The 16,979-nt window shown below is 34.1% G+C and overlaps 2 protein-coding genes across 5 annotated transcripts; one reads left to right on the top strand and one right to left on the bottom strand.

The window, feature by feature from the left end:
- Window positions 1–391: 391 nt before the first annotated feature.
- Window positions 392–13,018, top strand: LOC100745657. Of its 4 annotated transcripts, XM_033320359.1 has the most exons (8): window positions 392–766; window positions 838–956; window positions 3,828–3,947; window positions 5,980–6,118; window positions 6,445–6,642; window positions 7,964–8,350; window positions 10,745–11,026; window positions 11,698–13,018. In XM_033320359.1, exons 4-8 carry the CDS (start codon window positions 6,035–6,037, stop codon window positions 11,809–11,811), a joined length of 1,065 nt encoding a protein of 354 aa, XP_033176250.1. In that variant the 5' UTR covers window positions 392–766; window positions 838–956; window positions 3,828–3,947; window positions 5,980–6,034; the 3' UTR covers window positions 11,812–13,018. The 4 variants fall into 4 exon arrangements, with proteins under 4 accessions (XP_033176250.1, XP_033176249.1, XP_003488955.1 ...); XM_033320358.1 differs by having other exon boundaries at window positions 392–956; XM_003488907.4 differs by lacking the exon at window positions 3,828–3,947 and having other exon boundaries at window positions 392–956.
- LOC100745534 lies at window positions 12,545–16,942 on the bottom strand. Its single transcript, XM_003488906.4, has 4 exons — window positions 16,624–16,942; window positions 15,617–15,871; window positions 13,663–13,805; window positions 12,545–13,087 (listed from the first exon to the last, which is right to left on the bottom strand). The coding sequence occupies exons 1-4, from the start codon at window positions 16,699–16,701 to the stop codon at window positions 12,997–12,999; spliced, it is 567 nt and encodes a 188-aa protein (XP_003488954.1). The 5' UTR covers window positions 16,702–16,942; the 3' UTR covers window positions 12,545–12,996.
- Between the last annotated feature and the right edge of the window lie 37 nt (window positions 16,943–16,979).

Genomic DNA, 16,979 nt, shown 5'->3' with positions numbered 1-16,979 from the left:
ATTTATTTCATGAACGATTCCTTATATATTCATCGATACACACTTGCACGCGTCACTTTCTTCTATACCCGACTCTTAACCGACTGAACAGTTTACATTTCTTTGTTTTCGAAACGCTTCGGACACACATAGCTCCACACACTGGTACCCACATACAAGTATCTCTACTACGCATTTAACCCAGTCCAGCACAGAAAATTATACATATCTCAACAACTATAATATATTGTTTCATATTTACTTTATTACTGAAAATTCTCAACGCGAGAATTGATTGTAATTTTAATAAATAAATAAAAAAAAAATTTACTTTAATCTAAGGTTACATTAATAATTTGCACGAATTAATACATTATATTATTATTGCGTTATCGTTATTACGTTATTCCTCCTCCTCTTTCCTTTAGTAAAATAAATTCCAACGAGAAACTATCTATTTACGAGGGCAACCAGCTAGTCGATCGTCATTGACCCAGGATATCGATCACCGCAGCGTCGATCATCTCCGTTTCAGGCTATTGAGCCCGTGAGTGTGAGAAAGAAGCGAATTAGGAAGAAGAGAAAGAAGAGGAACAAGCTGCAGAACTATTATAGTCTAGCAGTGAAAGTACTTTGAACTCGAATCACGTGCTTCAGTTCTCTCAGGTATATCATCAGGTGAACTCTTACAAGCGAGTTCAGTATCATCTTCACAACCCTTCGAATTCTTCGTTCAGCCTCTTCGTCTCTTCGTCGATTGCTGCAGTGTACATATGAAAGTTGTGGTGTATGCATCGGTTCGACAATTTAATTCACAAAGTATTGCACTTGATCACATAATCACGATATCGTTTTTAGTTTTCGACAAACTGTTTTGTGTATTACTACATGTTGTTCTTCATGGTGAAGTTTCCAAAGATCAAACTAAATAACCGGTAAATGCACTTCCAAGATTTTACCGACACTTTCTATATTTGGTTTGTACTGACTCTTCTTTTTCATGTTTACAAATAAATAAATAAATAAATAAGTTATAGTTAAGCGGTTCAGCAGCCATATTTGACCAACTCTATAACTTTTACTTATGCTATCTTGTCACGATCGATGTACCTATAGAAATAAGTCATTTGTTTCTCGAGAATCGAACGTCAATCGCATTACTTATCTATTGAGATTAAGAAATTAACGAAAAGTAGAGTTAATCAATTTGTCTTCTGAAGAGACTCGATTACGAGTCAAATAAAAATTTGAAGTGTAGTTTTTTTTTCTTTTTTTTTTTAAATAATATGTATTCTCAACGCGAGAATTGATTGTAATTTTAGTAAATAAATAAAAAAAAAATAATATGTATAAACTACTCGTATACTATGCGTATTACCATAGGCTCGGAAGAAAAGTACAAAGAAACACGCAGAGCCCGGATGTTGGCTCTATACCGTGTTATATACTTGATGAGATTCCTACGTAACATTATGCTGTTTCCTAGTTCCGTTCAACTGGGATACAATGACTTAGATTAGGTAACGAGACAATGAAGAACGTTCTAAAGCAAAATATAAGTATATTTGCTGTAATTATGACTGTCCTGTAAAGTACCGATATTTCGACATTAAAAAATTCAGAAAACAAAGTATCCACCGAATAACATCAGATATATAGAATGTTCGCGATAAAGCGTGACAGTTTTCAGTTGACAGCGAAAAGTTTTTCACGTGTCAAATGGATCACAGGGCGTACTGTGGAACTGCATATTAACTTTCATTACTCGAAACATTTTTCCCTATTCTGTGCAACTAAAAAGTTGTGAAGAATATTTTCTAAAAAGTAACTTTAAAGAGTAGAGGGGAGCGGGGGGAGATAAAAAAGAAACAGTATTTATGGTCGAAATTAATCATTCATTCCCAAGCATTTATTCGTTCCTTTTACGTTTCTAGCGTTTTTTATCCTTCTCTTTGTATCTTCTCCTAACACGATTGGCTTAATTTTAAATTGATCATCAATTGATTCGCGCGTACGATGAATAACAAAAACGTAAAACTATTAATATGATAGGATAAACTTGAATCTTTATGAAAAATACATATAGTACAACATCATACGATGTACATATTGCTTATTGCAATGTTTAACAATTTGCTGTTTCATTCACTTTCGAACATTGAGAAGCGATGGTATTTCGTAATTAATTAAAGCAATACGCGACCTTAATAGCGTTAAAGACGAAGCTACTTTCACTAACTCGACCAAAAATACAAAATCATCCGTTCAATTGAAATGAAGACTTTCTCTAGCACAATACAATATTCCTTGATAAATTAGAAAAATATTGCGGGTACGTTCATGAACAATATAAACGAAGAAAATGACGTTTAGGTGATATCACAGCGATATCTATGAAGAATATGATGATTTGTACAAAGCAGTGGCCAGATGTTAAAAATCGGTCGTATTTATTTATAAGTTTATCCTCTATCGCATGGCGTATACGAAATTTTGAAATTTTAAAAACTGTAAAAGTTAATTATGCATAAAGGAAAAGAGTTCTATTTTTCATAATGCCATCGTTAAATTTTATAAAAATTGCATAAAATAATATCGTATCATTGAAAAATAAATTAAATCGAACAATGTTCGTCTAATTACAGGTACCAATAATCGTTGAATCTCAAAATTCCAAAATTTGCTAAAGATTATTATCGAAAGTTCGATAGTTGACCTCTCGATATTTAAAAGAGGAAAACTGAATTTATTTCTTTTAACAAACTTTGCACGTGGTCATTTCGTTGCGCAAATCCAACATATACGCGTCTATACGCCTAGAGTGCCTACATTAAATAACCATACATTGCACATATTGGAAAACGTAATAAAGCAAAATGTATAAGGATTATATGTATGTAGTTTTTCGAGTTTGCTGTTCCTCGTCCTATTTTTGATTGGTCTTCAAATTTCTTTGTGTCAACTTCGTTCAAGGTGCAATTGATAAAAGATAAGAATACTACGTTGTGAACGAAACTTTCACCTTTTTTTTGCTTCCTGCAGCTGATCCAGTTCCCAAGTGCAAAAGTAATTCAATTATTCTTCAACTCTATAGCAAGAAATCCACTACAATGTACCAGAGCAATATTCAATTCCTTCACTTTGCATCGAATTACTATCTTCTATAGCCAGAATAATTACAGTAGAACCTCCCATATTCGAACTAATAATAATAGGAGGACAAACTGTTTGGATAATCGAATTTCTATTACACGAGTAATGAAATATAAAGAAATTACGTCGCATTCTGAAAAACTTGTTGATTATATACTTAATGCGTAGCTAATGTACATTGGCTAAGCTATTTACGACTTGCACGCATAGCGAGCGTGGTAGCTAGTGTATAGGAAACTCTAGAACGTCTCCAGAATATAGTCAGAAAACGTCTAGAAAGAAACCATGTTACTACAAATTGTGCGAAGAAATGACAAGTGCACGTTGTACCCATTTCGCTCTGTCCTCGTTCTCACCAATAAAAACTCCTTAACCTCTTCCCGTACTTTAGCTAGTCAAACTCGCGATGAAGATTTTTGCCCAAACATAAATATCGCGAGCCTGACTCGCGACCAGATACTTGGGCCAAACGTAAACATAACAAGCCGAGCTCGCGGACTGTTTTTTTGCCTGTTACGATCGTCACTGAATGTTAGTTTCTGTTTACAAACATCAGTCTGGTCTGTTTAGCGCGCGTCGATGTCTACCGCTTGGGCCCGAGTTTCGTCGAACCAAATGGCACGGGTAGGGGTTAATCCGCTGCTCGTCTATGTTTAATTCAATTCTAATTTTGTTGGCTTTCCGATATGTTGTAGACAAGAGGGTCCCGAGTAACGTGCGCTTTGTCCGAGACGTGCGCGTAAGACGATTATGGCGCAGAAGTTGGGAATCGCAATCCTATGCAAATGCAGATTTAATTTCAAATCGAAGTAAATGTACGTAACAAGTACCATTTCCCGTTTGTCGTAACTTTTGAACCATGATTATCCCACGCTTCGAACAATGAAATATGTCACTCGTGCCCTTCCACTCTACCATGTATATTTCAAGCTCAAGGCCGTTAGAATCGAGGCTTCTTTCGCGTAATTACCTCGTGCATTGTTCGAGGCTCAATTTCGTTTAATTTAACAAATTTTTCAGTCTTCTGCCATTTTAGTGTCGCGTTTATCCTATTAGTTTGGCAACTAAGTGATAGCTGATTTTGTCGTTAGGTGGTAATGACAATCACTTAGTTGTCAACCCAATATATGATAGTAAATTATAGTTTATTATGTTTTCTATGAGAAAGAATAATATAAAATTTGCGCACGATCGATCTTGGATATTTGCAACAATCTAGCAAATAGAAAATTTAATCTTCGTCAGCATTGTCGATTATCTATGCCATTAGAGTGAAAGTCATTCTCTAACCACGAATATCGTTCCGAGCAATCGGTTATCCCTTATGTAAAACTTTCTTCTTCCATAAGCACGCATTTCGTAATGTTTCTTCATTGAAAGTTTAAGCTTTCTCTAAAATCTTGCCTCTTTCAAGTTTAATAACAACCACGTTTAATAACAACCACATCTAAATAAATTTAAATTCTGTTAAACGTACGTGTAAGGGTATCTTACGATGCTCTTTGAAACAAACATTATGCGCTAAATTCCCGTACCATTTAGTTCGACGAAACAGACCAGACCGATGCTTGTAAACATTCAGTGACGATCGTAACGGGCAAAAAAACAGCCCGCGAGCTCGGCTTGTTATGTTTACGTTTGGACCAAGTACCTGGTCGCGAGTCAGACTGGCGATATTCATGTTTGGGCAAAAATCTTCATCGCGAGTCTGACTCGCTAAAGTACGGGAAGACGTTAAATTGAAAATTTCTCAACAATGAATATATGACTCGTACTTGTGTGTAGCAAGTGGGACGTCAATCGTTCGTAGAAATGTATTGAACCGGATGGTAATCATATCGAAAACTCATATCGAAATATCTCAATTTCTTTTAATATAAAATAATATATTTTATTATTTATTTATTATATATTTTAATAAAATAATACTTGCTGTTTACTATCGGGTTTACTACAGGTTGATTAATACTACAAGATACTCAAGATATGTTTACAGACTTTAGCACGAATATACAGCATCGTGTAGCATAATCGTAAAGTACTATCGCGTGCACGATTTTATACGTAGTTTAAATTTTATAGAATCATTGTATTTTGATCTACGGACATTGGAAACAGTGGAAAGAATCTTTTCCCTCAAGGTCGTCTAATTCTATGTTTTTCTAATTATCAATTAACGCGATTTTCTATTTTCCATACAACAGTATCAAGGCACTTGTGTCTGAAAACGCTTAGTTTATGCTTGGTTTAAAGGATATCTTAACTTTAATTTTGTAACTTGGCGTACCATAAACAAAGAGAAATGCAAAGTGATGCTTTTGCGTTTATGTCTTGCCTGCCTTTCACCCGCTACATTTCATGAAATTAAGATCGAAATATCTTTTAAACTACGCACTTTCCAGCGTAAGTACCTTGCTACTTTTGTATAGAGAACAGAAAATCACATCTACCGAACAAGCAAATACGTAGATCTCTATTTTAGAAATAAAATCGACGACCTTGAAATCTTCTAAAAGAAACGAACTTGAGGAAACATTCTTTTCATCGATTTACGTGTCCCTCAAAGTAACGTAGCTTTGTCTTGAGAAGTTTTTACACGCAACATTACACAAGGTAGATAGTTGGATAATCCTTTTTAGCTTAGGCATCCTCTATACCTACTAATACATTTACTTCTACTGCATGTGTGATGTAATTTTTGATGACTTTCATAAAGTGATACAATTTTGTTATCAAAGTAATACATACCAATACCTGAAATGGCCGTGTACTCGACTATAATTAAGTAACAAGTAGAGTTTCATAATTATGTATCGATAAAAAAAATGTTTTTTTTTAATATTTTAGGAAATTGAATCGAATGTTTCTGATTATGTAAAAAATCAACCAATTTTCCATTAGAATGAAGACAATAATCGAGAAAGAAAATTGGTTTCGTTTAATACTTACTGCCACGTTTCTAATGATATGCGTTGTTGCAGAAAAGGTAAGATACACAGACACGATATTAGTTTTAATTACAAATGGTAATATAACTAGTCTATCGGTAATCGTATATTACTCTTGGTATTTATACTACAAATATTAGAAAATATTACAAACGTACATAAAACTTTCTTTTATAAAAATGTTGTATCAGTCGAATACTTGTTTAATGTATAAATATATTGCTCTAAAGACGATCACAAACTAACCTTATAGTAACATCGTTTATATTTAAATTGTATATTTCACGGCGTAATTTTGAAGTAAAATATCTTAGAAACGATATTTTTGTAATATTAATATGCAAACAAATTTTTATGATTACAGCGGAAAAGACAAATATTTAGAGAACAAGTCTTACCAGCATTAGGAGGTAAAATTCCAGAAGAAGCTTTTAGGACTGATCGTTTAGCCTTAAATCGATTAAACAAAGAAGGTATTACAGTACCTGATGGAGTGGTCTTGGATGCCCGAGGTGTGCATAAACATACTCAGCATGTTCAAGCGATGCCAGAAGTAATAAAGGTATGTACAAGTTAATAAACACAATGTAGGTTAAGCACTTTCCAAGTCAATGGTATTTTTGACGTTTTAAATAAATTTGAATAGCCTTTGCACTCCACTATATGCTAAATATTATACACACTGCTTTATTTTAATCGAGATAATCCACGCAAATATCTTCTAAATTATACAGTAATCGGAAAAATGTTTCAAACAAAACATGTTCTGTTTCGAGGGAAATGTCTTACGATGACTACCGATGAGATTTGTCTAGGTAGAGACGTTTCGAGATCTTCGTTTTTCTAAATGAAACTGTACACTTTTTTATATACTGTTTAATGCACTTTTTAATTTTTTATAAAATAAGTATTATAATACTTGGAGTTTAGTTTAAAAATGCTTAGTTTAACCCTTTCGCTTCGGGTGCCACTTACAGGCGACGCGCGCGAGATGACCTGTGGGTACGAGCGCCGCATGTAGGCGGCGACCACACGACGAATCCTGAGTTCGGCACCCCATATATCGGGTATACACCAATGCCATCTGTAGCCAATAATATATTTTTTCGTTATCGGCAGAACATTTTCTGTTGATTTTATTGATATATTGGATTAATCACTTCTTAAAAGTTACTCATTGTTGAAACAACAATAACAAAATTATACTGTTTCGTATACTGTTACAGTCGTATACTGTTTCGTGCTAAAAAATATGTTAAACCCATTGACAGTGAAACGATATTTCATATACGGTTTTTGCAAAAATTATTGTTATTTAAGACTTAGGAAAACGTATATACAGCAACCATGCACATTGTGTGCATTTCTGGTACGCGCTTCTGTTCTGTGACAGTATTTCGGTGGACTGGAATGCCGAAGCGAAAAGGTTAAGAAAGATTAAAAAATTTTGAAGAATGAATCGGGAGAGACTCGTATTATTGTGCGTTGGAATATCAACATTGTTTTGGTTTGCCAGATTCGGAGGTAAACGACCTCCGGACAAAATATTATCGTCGTTACTTGTAATCGTCAATCAGAGTCACGTTCGAACTTCTTATAATGACATTGGTCGATACAAATAGACGAACGCGCTCTCTAGGAAAGTCATTATAGCGAGTCAGATAGTAGAGTACGTACGAGCGAACGTACAGTTGAATAGTAATATTGAGCGAGCGACGATTACGACCGGCATACGTTATCTCTGTACTTGTGCTTAAAGTGATTAATGTAATTGACTATTACAATTTTATCACTCGTCTCTTTAATAAACCAACCAACACGTTTAATATTCACCTCGCTAATTAAATGGAAATTAATTGAAGAGCATCGTTCTGTCTTTGCAGGTGTACCTGACACCGGATGGACGATACGTTCCACCCGAAGGCAGATTTCATTACAACCGTGCGAAAGCGATTGACACAACTTACGTTATTCGTACGCCATACTCGCGATTTAATGGTCACGAGTACACGAACAATCGCTTTAACAAGCATCGGGATTTTTCTAAATCACAAACTTATACGAGCTTCAGACAATTTGTACCTATAGTACCACCATTGAAACCTGGAATTTATAAACCTATCGTAACACCTTTGGTACTTCCTGCTGATGCCAATTTATTAGAAGAAACTTTTGCACCAACTTGGAATATTCGCTACGAGTGGGATTCTATTTACCAACCATTCGACGATTATATTCTCAACAACATAGCGCTTTTCAACTCTCACCAGGTATATATTCTATGCGTCTACTTCTACGTATAGTTGGTCATACCATTATTCCAACACAGCGCAATCTCTGTACATGTTGCTTCGTATAAGCGAGCACGATTGAAATATTATATTGCTTATTCTACGGTAATTATGCAGAAAAAGAGATCTCAATTTCCAGCCACCCATGGAATCTAATTTGGATTAACTTAACCGTATCTTACACTATTACTATCGCAATCCTGTGCAAATGCGTATGCAATTTCATTTTTAACAGTTTATATTAAACTAAATGTGATCTAACAAGTATCATTTTTTTCCTGTAATGTGTCATAATTTTTTAATCATGATCACCCTGCATCTCGGACAAAATGCATGTTACTCGGAACCCTCTCCTTTACAACGTATTCCAAATTTAACAAAATCGGAGTTGAGGCCCTCTTTTGTGCATAATTACTATTCGACGAAAATAGAAGACATCTATTAAAATTTAGACATTTGTGTATGTTCTGCCATCTACCAATTGTTAGAGGTAGTTCGTACTGCGAAAGAGATTTATTTTGTATAATTAATACCAGGAGAGAAATTACGATGGAACTTCGTTTGCCTGGATTTGTCGGGGAACAAATAGTTTATTAATAGGAGCTCAGCGATTGTCCCCACTAAGTATCTGTTATTGTTCGCATAATAGGAGCTCGCGTTCAGATAAATGAATTCAACTAGCAATAGTTTAGTCAGATCACGTCAAGTCAGGTACGGGTTAAGAGATTTTCACTTCACTTGACTGAACCTACTGTGGATATTCTCATTGGCATACGTGTAAGCGATTTTCATCGGTGCTAAACTAAACTTTTGCTGGTTCAAATCATTTATCTGAACGTGAACTCCTATTGTGTGAACGAAAAGTAATAGATAGTGGGGACAATAGACGAGCTTCTGTTATGCGAATCGTCCCTCGATCGGTTATTGACTAAAATTTCGTTCAGATAGACACGGTTCATATAAATCCAGTTCTACCGTAATACCAATATTTCGACGATACGTTAAAATATCCAACATATTACGTAAAGAAAAGAGGTAAAGGTGATCGTAAAATTAATTGTACAGGTTTTCAAAAAGCCCAAACTTTTAAATGCTTACATGATTTCCCTGCATAATTCGATAAACGATTGAATTCATATTAAAAATGGCAAATTGAAATTAGTCAGCGTTTATGCGTTCTAACATGGAATAAAATGAGAGATCGTAAAATTCATAATGGTCACCTATAGGCTGTATAAGACGTATATGTGTGCGTGTGTGATATATCTTTTTTGACCAACTCGAGTGCAAAACCACAATCTGTGAAAGAAGAACGCATATCGACACATGAGATTCTAGTTTGCCTACTTCGTTGAAACCAACCACAATTTTCTAGGATTACCTGCTACGAGAAGATAGATCATCTAGTTATCTTGGATTTGAAACGCGAATGAAACTGTAGTCGGGAGGTACATTCGCTGATGCACGCTCACCTGCACTCGCGGTATGCAAATTACGAGCGAAGCACCAATAACATACTATTACATCTCTTCCTTTCTTAACAGATTTCAAGCAAGAATCTCATGAGCATCTTTCACAGTAACAGCAGTTAAGTCACCTTACTCTCACTCGCGTTGTATATATCGATATGTCTAAAACGCTCTCTCTTACGTAATTTCCTCTTCTACTCGTAATAGAGTTAAACGTACGGGGTGGCTAATAAACGCATGTTCATATATCACGAGATGAATGCACACATTAAAAGGACTAAGAAACATTATATCAACGTATTGCTCGTTTAGCTCAAGAACGAGGTAAATTAAAAAATCATGATTTTAGGGAAAACGAGTTTGAACGTTTAGAATTGTCATAATTTTGTCAAAACGTCACATTGAAAGTTCACTTGTTCAGTTCAATAAATTCACATGTATCCTTAAAGCTACCTCCATTCTGAGCTATGACTCTCAATGATCAAGATTTATTTAACGTTATGTCGTTATTGTTTAAAATAATTTTAACAGTAGATACGAGTATTATTTCATCGATAAGGTTATAAATTGAAATAGCACGTTATTAACGATAAAAGAGAAGAAAGAAGCCCTCCTTATCTTCACAGCAATATCGTGACAGTATAAGATGCGACACTCTTTTTGAAACCAAGACAATAGGAGCAAACGTAAAAACTCAATAGCAACACAAGTCTTCTTATGTGACAAGTTTTGATAGCTCACTTATAGGGCTCGACTCAACGCAACGATTGTTGACTAAAGAAACTGTTCAAAGTGTATGTCATATCTCATATTCATAAACTCGTAATTTCTTCCCAGATGGATATCAGACAACGTTTCAATTGCAAAAATGTTCAAAAACAAAGAACGGTCTCTTTATTTTCAGATCATTGCTGATTATCAGGGATTTTTGAATAAGTTTCATGAGCGATCTTCGAGACACGCCGGATCTCATCCTGCAAATAGAAACCAAAACTTTTCTCCTCGTATTCGAAAGCAGCAATTGCAAAACATCGAAATAAATCCGAAAGCGACATCGTACCAAAATGTCAAACTGAACACTGACGATACAGTTTCTCGCTACACGAATCTTACCAAAATTCCAGAAACTGGTTTCACGTGCAGTGGTAGGAGAGGCATGTTTGCCGATGTTGAAACTAAGTGTCAAGTGAGTACATAGCTCATTACGCTTTTCGTTTCGAAAATTTCCTTTCCAGGTTAAGGTTTAACCCCTTCCCGTACTTTATCGAGTCAGATTCGCGATGAAATTTTTGGCCCAAACATGAATATCGCCAGTCTGACTCGCGACCAGATACTTGGGCCAAACGTAAACATAACAAGCCGAGCTCGCGGGCTGTTTTTTTGCCCGTTACGATCGTCACTGAATGTTGGTTTCTGTTTACAAACATCAGTCTGGTCTGTTTAGCACGCGACGATGTCTACCGCTTGGGCCCGAGTTTCGTCGAACTAAATGGTACGGGAAGGGGTCAATAGATTTCGCTGTTATGAAAGCATAAGAAGATAATACATTTTCTTGCAAAATTAATTTGGACATTTATCCTTTCGTTACATTTAATCTTTATTAAAAAACATTTTTTATTCCTTGTGAGATGCTCTTAAATGTCCTGCAAGAATATTTCGTTCACAGGCGGTTCCGAAAATGACAATTTTTTTACATTCTCCTTTTAAACTCGATTTTCTCTCAAAAATAAGCTTCAGAAAAGAAAATGTTGTTCTATATCTGTCCCTTATTTCTTTATAAAGTGTCATCTGGTACTCGTATGTATCTTTTCATTACTCGGATTACGGTACATTATTCTGATGATTCTTTGCTTCTAGGTTTTCCACAACTGCTCTGGTTGGTCGAAAACTTCCTCGCTTTGTCCATCGGGAACAGCATTTAGTAACGTAAAGAAACGTTGTGAATGGTGGAATACAGTAGAGTGTAAATAATTCATTTAATTCTATCGAAATTTCAATAATATTAGAATAGTAATATAGATATAAATGAATTAAAAGTAATGATAACTTAGATATCCATTATAAATCGTTATAATTAGACTGTGGATTTTTACGCATTTATGAGAAATTTAAGAGGCGCCGGAATGCACAGAATGCGCGTAATACGCAAAAATATGTGAAACGTCCAAAATATAGCACTTACTATAATACCTAGTAGCTGAAACAAATTTCGGCTTTCCAGGTCCCATTTCTTTAACGGCTTTCATAAAAATATATATTTGCATAAATATCCGCAGTCCGGTTATGATTAATATGCGAAACTAATACGATGAAGAAAATGTAGATATACCATCTCTATTACGAACGTCCAAATTATGTTCACTGTTACATAGAATGAGGAAATATAAGAACAGTTTAAGAATGTACATGTTACGGTAAACGAAAAGTTCTTTTAAAATCATCTTCAAAGTCTTCTCGATGTTACCGACAATTCTTTACATGTATATTACCATTCACTCTTTTAAAATACAGTGTCCTGATCGACGTCAAAACGAGTTTAATGATCTGCAACCTACGATATCACGATATGAAAATAATAGTGTAAGATGCGCAAAAAGATATGTATAGTTTAGAACACAGCAAGATCAATTCAAGCTGAATCATCGTACTGCTCAGAGCAGTCATTCGTATCATATTCTGTACTTGTCTTTTCGTTTATATTTTGTATTATTTTTCGAAAACTTTAATATCGAATGTGGCGAAACGTTAACCGAGAGTGAAATAAAAACAATTGTAATATTAAAGATAGGAAAGTGTATCTTTTAAAAAATTTTACGCGTTTCACATAATTATAGGAAAATAATTTACAGTCTACTAAAAATCTTGGAAACGTATGTATGGTGTAACAAAGAACACTAAACCGATAATTACTCGTAAAGGACCTAAAGCGATAATTATTCGTGACAAATTTTGGAAGATGTCTCGTACTTCACCGTTTTCTCGTTTGCATTAGAAAAATCTGTATAGTAAAATACAAGAAAACGTTGCATAGCCATACTAATTACATTTATGAGAAACATTTTTCTACTGAAAGCTGTAAATCATGCAGCAGAGATTTAGTAATTCTTTGTACAACTGGCACGCTTTAAATTATATTTAGAATATAGATTAGAAATTTTAATACACGACGATTCTCATATTCTGCTTCCGAATTATCTCCTTTCTTTCTTCCGGTATATAAGGGTTCTTCAAAGGGTCTAAATTTAATCTAAAACAAATAAAATGAAATATGTGAATAATAAAAATTAAAATATTGCAAACAATAAATGTAATATTATATAAGAATTATTGACAAAATGATAAAATGAATTATTAAACATCGAGACTGTGAAACATTTAATTTCGACATTTTTTCCGCATTTTTGGTACGACGAGAGATTCCTACGATTTATTTGGCGTTGATTGGCATTTGTCAGGATCATAGATTTTTGGAAAATACAAAATTTCGCGGAATTCCAGTTAACATCAATTCCGTTTCAGAGGACAGAAACAGAGGATGCTTCGACTTACTCTTTTTTACAAAGATAACGCATCGAAGATACGAAAGAAGTGAAAATGACAATCCTCCGAAGAATACGGCATTATACTTTTCATACTTTTTCAAATCAGAATAAATTATAAGCAGTCAGTCAGTTTGACTAAGCCTCGCTTTAAGCTGCATTTTCCTTCGCTGAATGCTCAAGAATGGTCAATATTTCGATCTCTGCTCGTTTCACATTAATGTAGATATCTATAATGTTTACCGTCACATATATATTTATTAGAATAAATATAAGATTATACCTATACAAAGCTGGCGCATCAGCACAATTCACGTTATACCACCAATCACAAGCAAACTCCCGTTGATTGAAAAGAGTTCCATTAGTACAGAGGAAAGATGCACCTTGATGACCTTCGCGACCATCGTGACAAATGTGATATGCCTAAAACGTAAATAAAGTTTCTTAGCGTTTCTCGTATTATAGTGTAGTATATAATACAAACGTATCATTTGAGTTATCATGTTACAAAGATAAAATATTATAACCTATTAGTTGGAATAAGCGAAGTTCTACCACAGGCAAGATATGCCTAAGAGTTTTACACGTAAAATTTCATAATTCTTTTTTTAAATCTAACTATCCAATTATATTTCCTTTCTGATATCTACTAATATTTCATGCATTTTTTAACATACGCACTGGTAATAGTAACTTCAGTTTGAACGAACAAAAGGATAATGTCACGTACGATCGAGATAAAATAAAATATTGGGTTCAACGGAGATATTACAATATTCGTTCCGTTTTTAGGGCTAAACTAAAAGACATGTTTCTTTCTTGCACAAGAAAGAAATTTTAGTTGATTACATATAAGGCAAGGCTAAAAAGTGAATGCATAGCTAGATATAAACGATAGAATTGCCTTGAGGGTAACTGTTGCAGGAACTACATATTGCGGTCAAAAGTGACTTTTAACAAGATACATTAGCGAATAAGAAGTACAAAGAAAAAAGAACAAATAGATAATTGAACAATTTGTTAGATGACTTTAATCATCAATTTTACACATAAAAACTCTTGAGACACACTGCACAATTATCCAATTCAGCTTAATATATTATACAAATCACTTTTTTATTCATTGAAAACGTTCGTACGTATAAAACCTTTTATATTATCAATTATGATATACTGAAAAAACCTATTCATATGTATGTACGTATGTATATGTGGATAGTAGGTCATTTTAAATTCTTTAACTGATTCGAATCGATTTTATTATTCGCAAGATTTATACTTTGTACGACTGATCGTTTATGTGCACTTGGGCGAAACATAAGAGCGCAAAAAGTGTAAAAAATATATTGAACGTAAAATATTTGTCATAATATTAGTGTGTGAAATAAATGTGTATTTGAATTCCACTTTGTTAGTAAGTTGGTAAAAATGTGAAATTGCATAAATATCCGCGGTTCATTGATCACAGTACCACGGCTTACAACTATATCAAATTTGGCTAAAATATCGATAAAACCATCTCTTCTACGATCTCTTCGCCAAAGAAAGTTACTTTATTCCTTAGATATGCTTTTTGCAACAGTAATTCCTCTGTCTTACTTAAAGTCACTATACATATATACACAGTATACAGAGTGTGTTACGTAACGCGAGTCACTTTTCTGCTATCTGCCGGCATGTGACAAGAAATGTTTTGTACTTTAAGCGTGTCGAGTATACGTTCGACGATGAGAAAAGATCCGAAAATGCTCTGTTTTCATAGCCGTCTACGATCTAACGAAAAAAGACAATATATGGTCCTACTTATGTTACCCAAGGTGAGCCTGGCTTTGTTTTGGAAAACCTACTGACCCTCGCGTTGCGCGGGCACTGTATCGTAGTATCGTGAACGAGGGGCCTGGAGGGGAGTCGCGCGAATTACAAACAAACGGTTGCTGAGCATGTGCATGATGGGACTTAAATGAGAGTGCGGATTGCGTTGTTGAGATAGTGTTGTTAGCGTTGTTGAGAGAGAGTTGAATCTACGTTGACGAGAGTTGTTAATTAATTATAATACGTTGTTACGATTAGTTCATGTTAAATAACCATTGTTTTCTGTTTAATCCATTTATTATTAATAAACTAATTATTGTATTTACGATATTACAGTATACATAATGTGTTATACATATATGTGTGTATATAAATATTTCAATGATCAATTGTAAAACGATTGATGAAATTAAATAAATTACCTGACAACCGGTTTCCACGTTCGCGTACATTCCTGGTACGAATGGAACGTGTGCGCAGGAAAAACTTGTCTGAGGTACGGTATGGTACAAAGGAAAGTCTACGCCCGGAATACCAGGAATTTTGCTAAAATCTTGTTGGTTCTTTGGCTTTTCAAAAGCCTTCACGACAATTGGTCTGTCAAACTTTACCGTTGGTTGGAAATTTTGGTGTTCATTATAATGATTGTAATCGAGATCTTCAACCACTATCCGATGCTAAACAGATATAACAGAATTGTTATAAAAATAATTCGTCGTGCTCGCTTCTTCCACATTTATGTAATAAAAATATACAATAATATATACGACATGATATCGATAAAACTATGTATTAAAAAATCATTTAATATATGTATATTGTAATGATATTTTTATAAATATGTAGAATATCTTTTTTCTATTTAATAAAACACATGGTAATGTTTTGGCACAATTAGTAAATAGAATTAAAATAAATTAAATTTCTTCGATAAAATGTAGTTACGTTACGTGCTAAACGTTTGTACACGAATTCAGGACTTGTTTGCCGTCATAAAATTAATCGAAAACGAATCACTGATTGCTTTATGCATTTTTCGATAATGGCCGAAACATACAACTATATCTTTATTCACAACTTTTTACTTTTAAATTTGGTTTACCAAATTTGGTTCACTTACTTTATACGATATACGAAAAATAGACAAATACGAATATTTTTGTATAAGATTTAAATTTTCCACTGATAAAAGTTACTAAGTAAATTAACTTGCTATGCTTTTAAACAGATATTATCGCTTTAACACATAAATACTATAATGCACCACTTTTTATGTACAATTGAAAATCTATATAGTTATTTCTTAATGCTACGTACATCTGTGTCAAACAAAAAAATAATCGTTCGAATCTGTATCGAATAATTTGACTAAAAACATCTCAATTCGCTAGTAGTGTAAACAAGTAAGAGATAAAAGAATAATTTTTACCTGTAGAGAAGTGGTGTACGTTGTTACCAAAAGAATGGCCAACAGCAGTGTAGTAAAGTTGCAACAGATTCTTGACATGTCTGTACTGTACGTAATAATAAACGAAACTACTCCAGTTTTCAATGTGCGGTTCAGTTCCGACTCTCCAACTGCTCAAAAGATTATGTCACAGGTAGAGAGAGAAAGTCCTGCAGCACATAACTCGAGCAAGGACTATTCTGATTTTACATGTACACATAGCGTTTAATTGCTATACGAAATGCCGTTTTATGTACACTTTCACAAATCCACTGTGCTGTTCTATTTTGACTTTCCATCTTGAATGAAGTATGAATAACGTTAGCCAAATCAAACAA

Source organism: Bombus impatiens, unplaced genomic scaffold (genome assembly GCF_000188095.3).
Source record: "Bombus impatiens unplaced genomic scaffold, BIMP_2.2 scf_0296, whole genome shotgun sequence".
NCBI lineage: Eukaryota > Metazoa > Arthropoda > Insecta > Hymenoptera > Apidae > Bombus > Bombus impatiens.
This window is presented reverse-complemented; position numbering and strand designations above follow the sequence as displayed.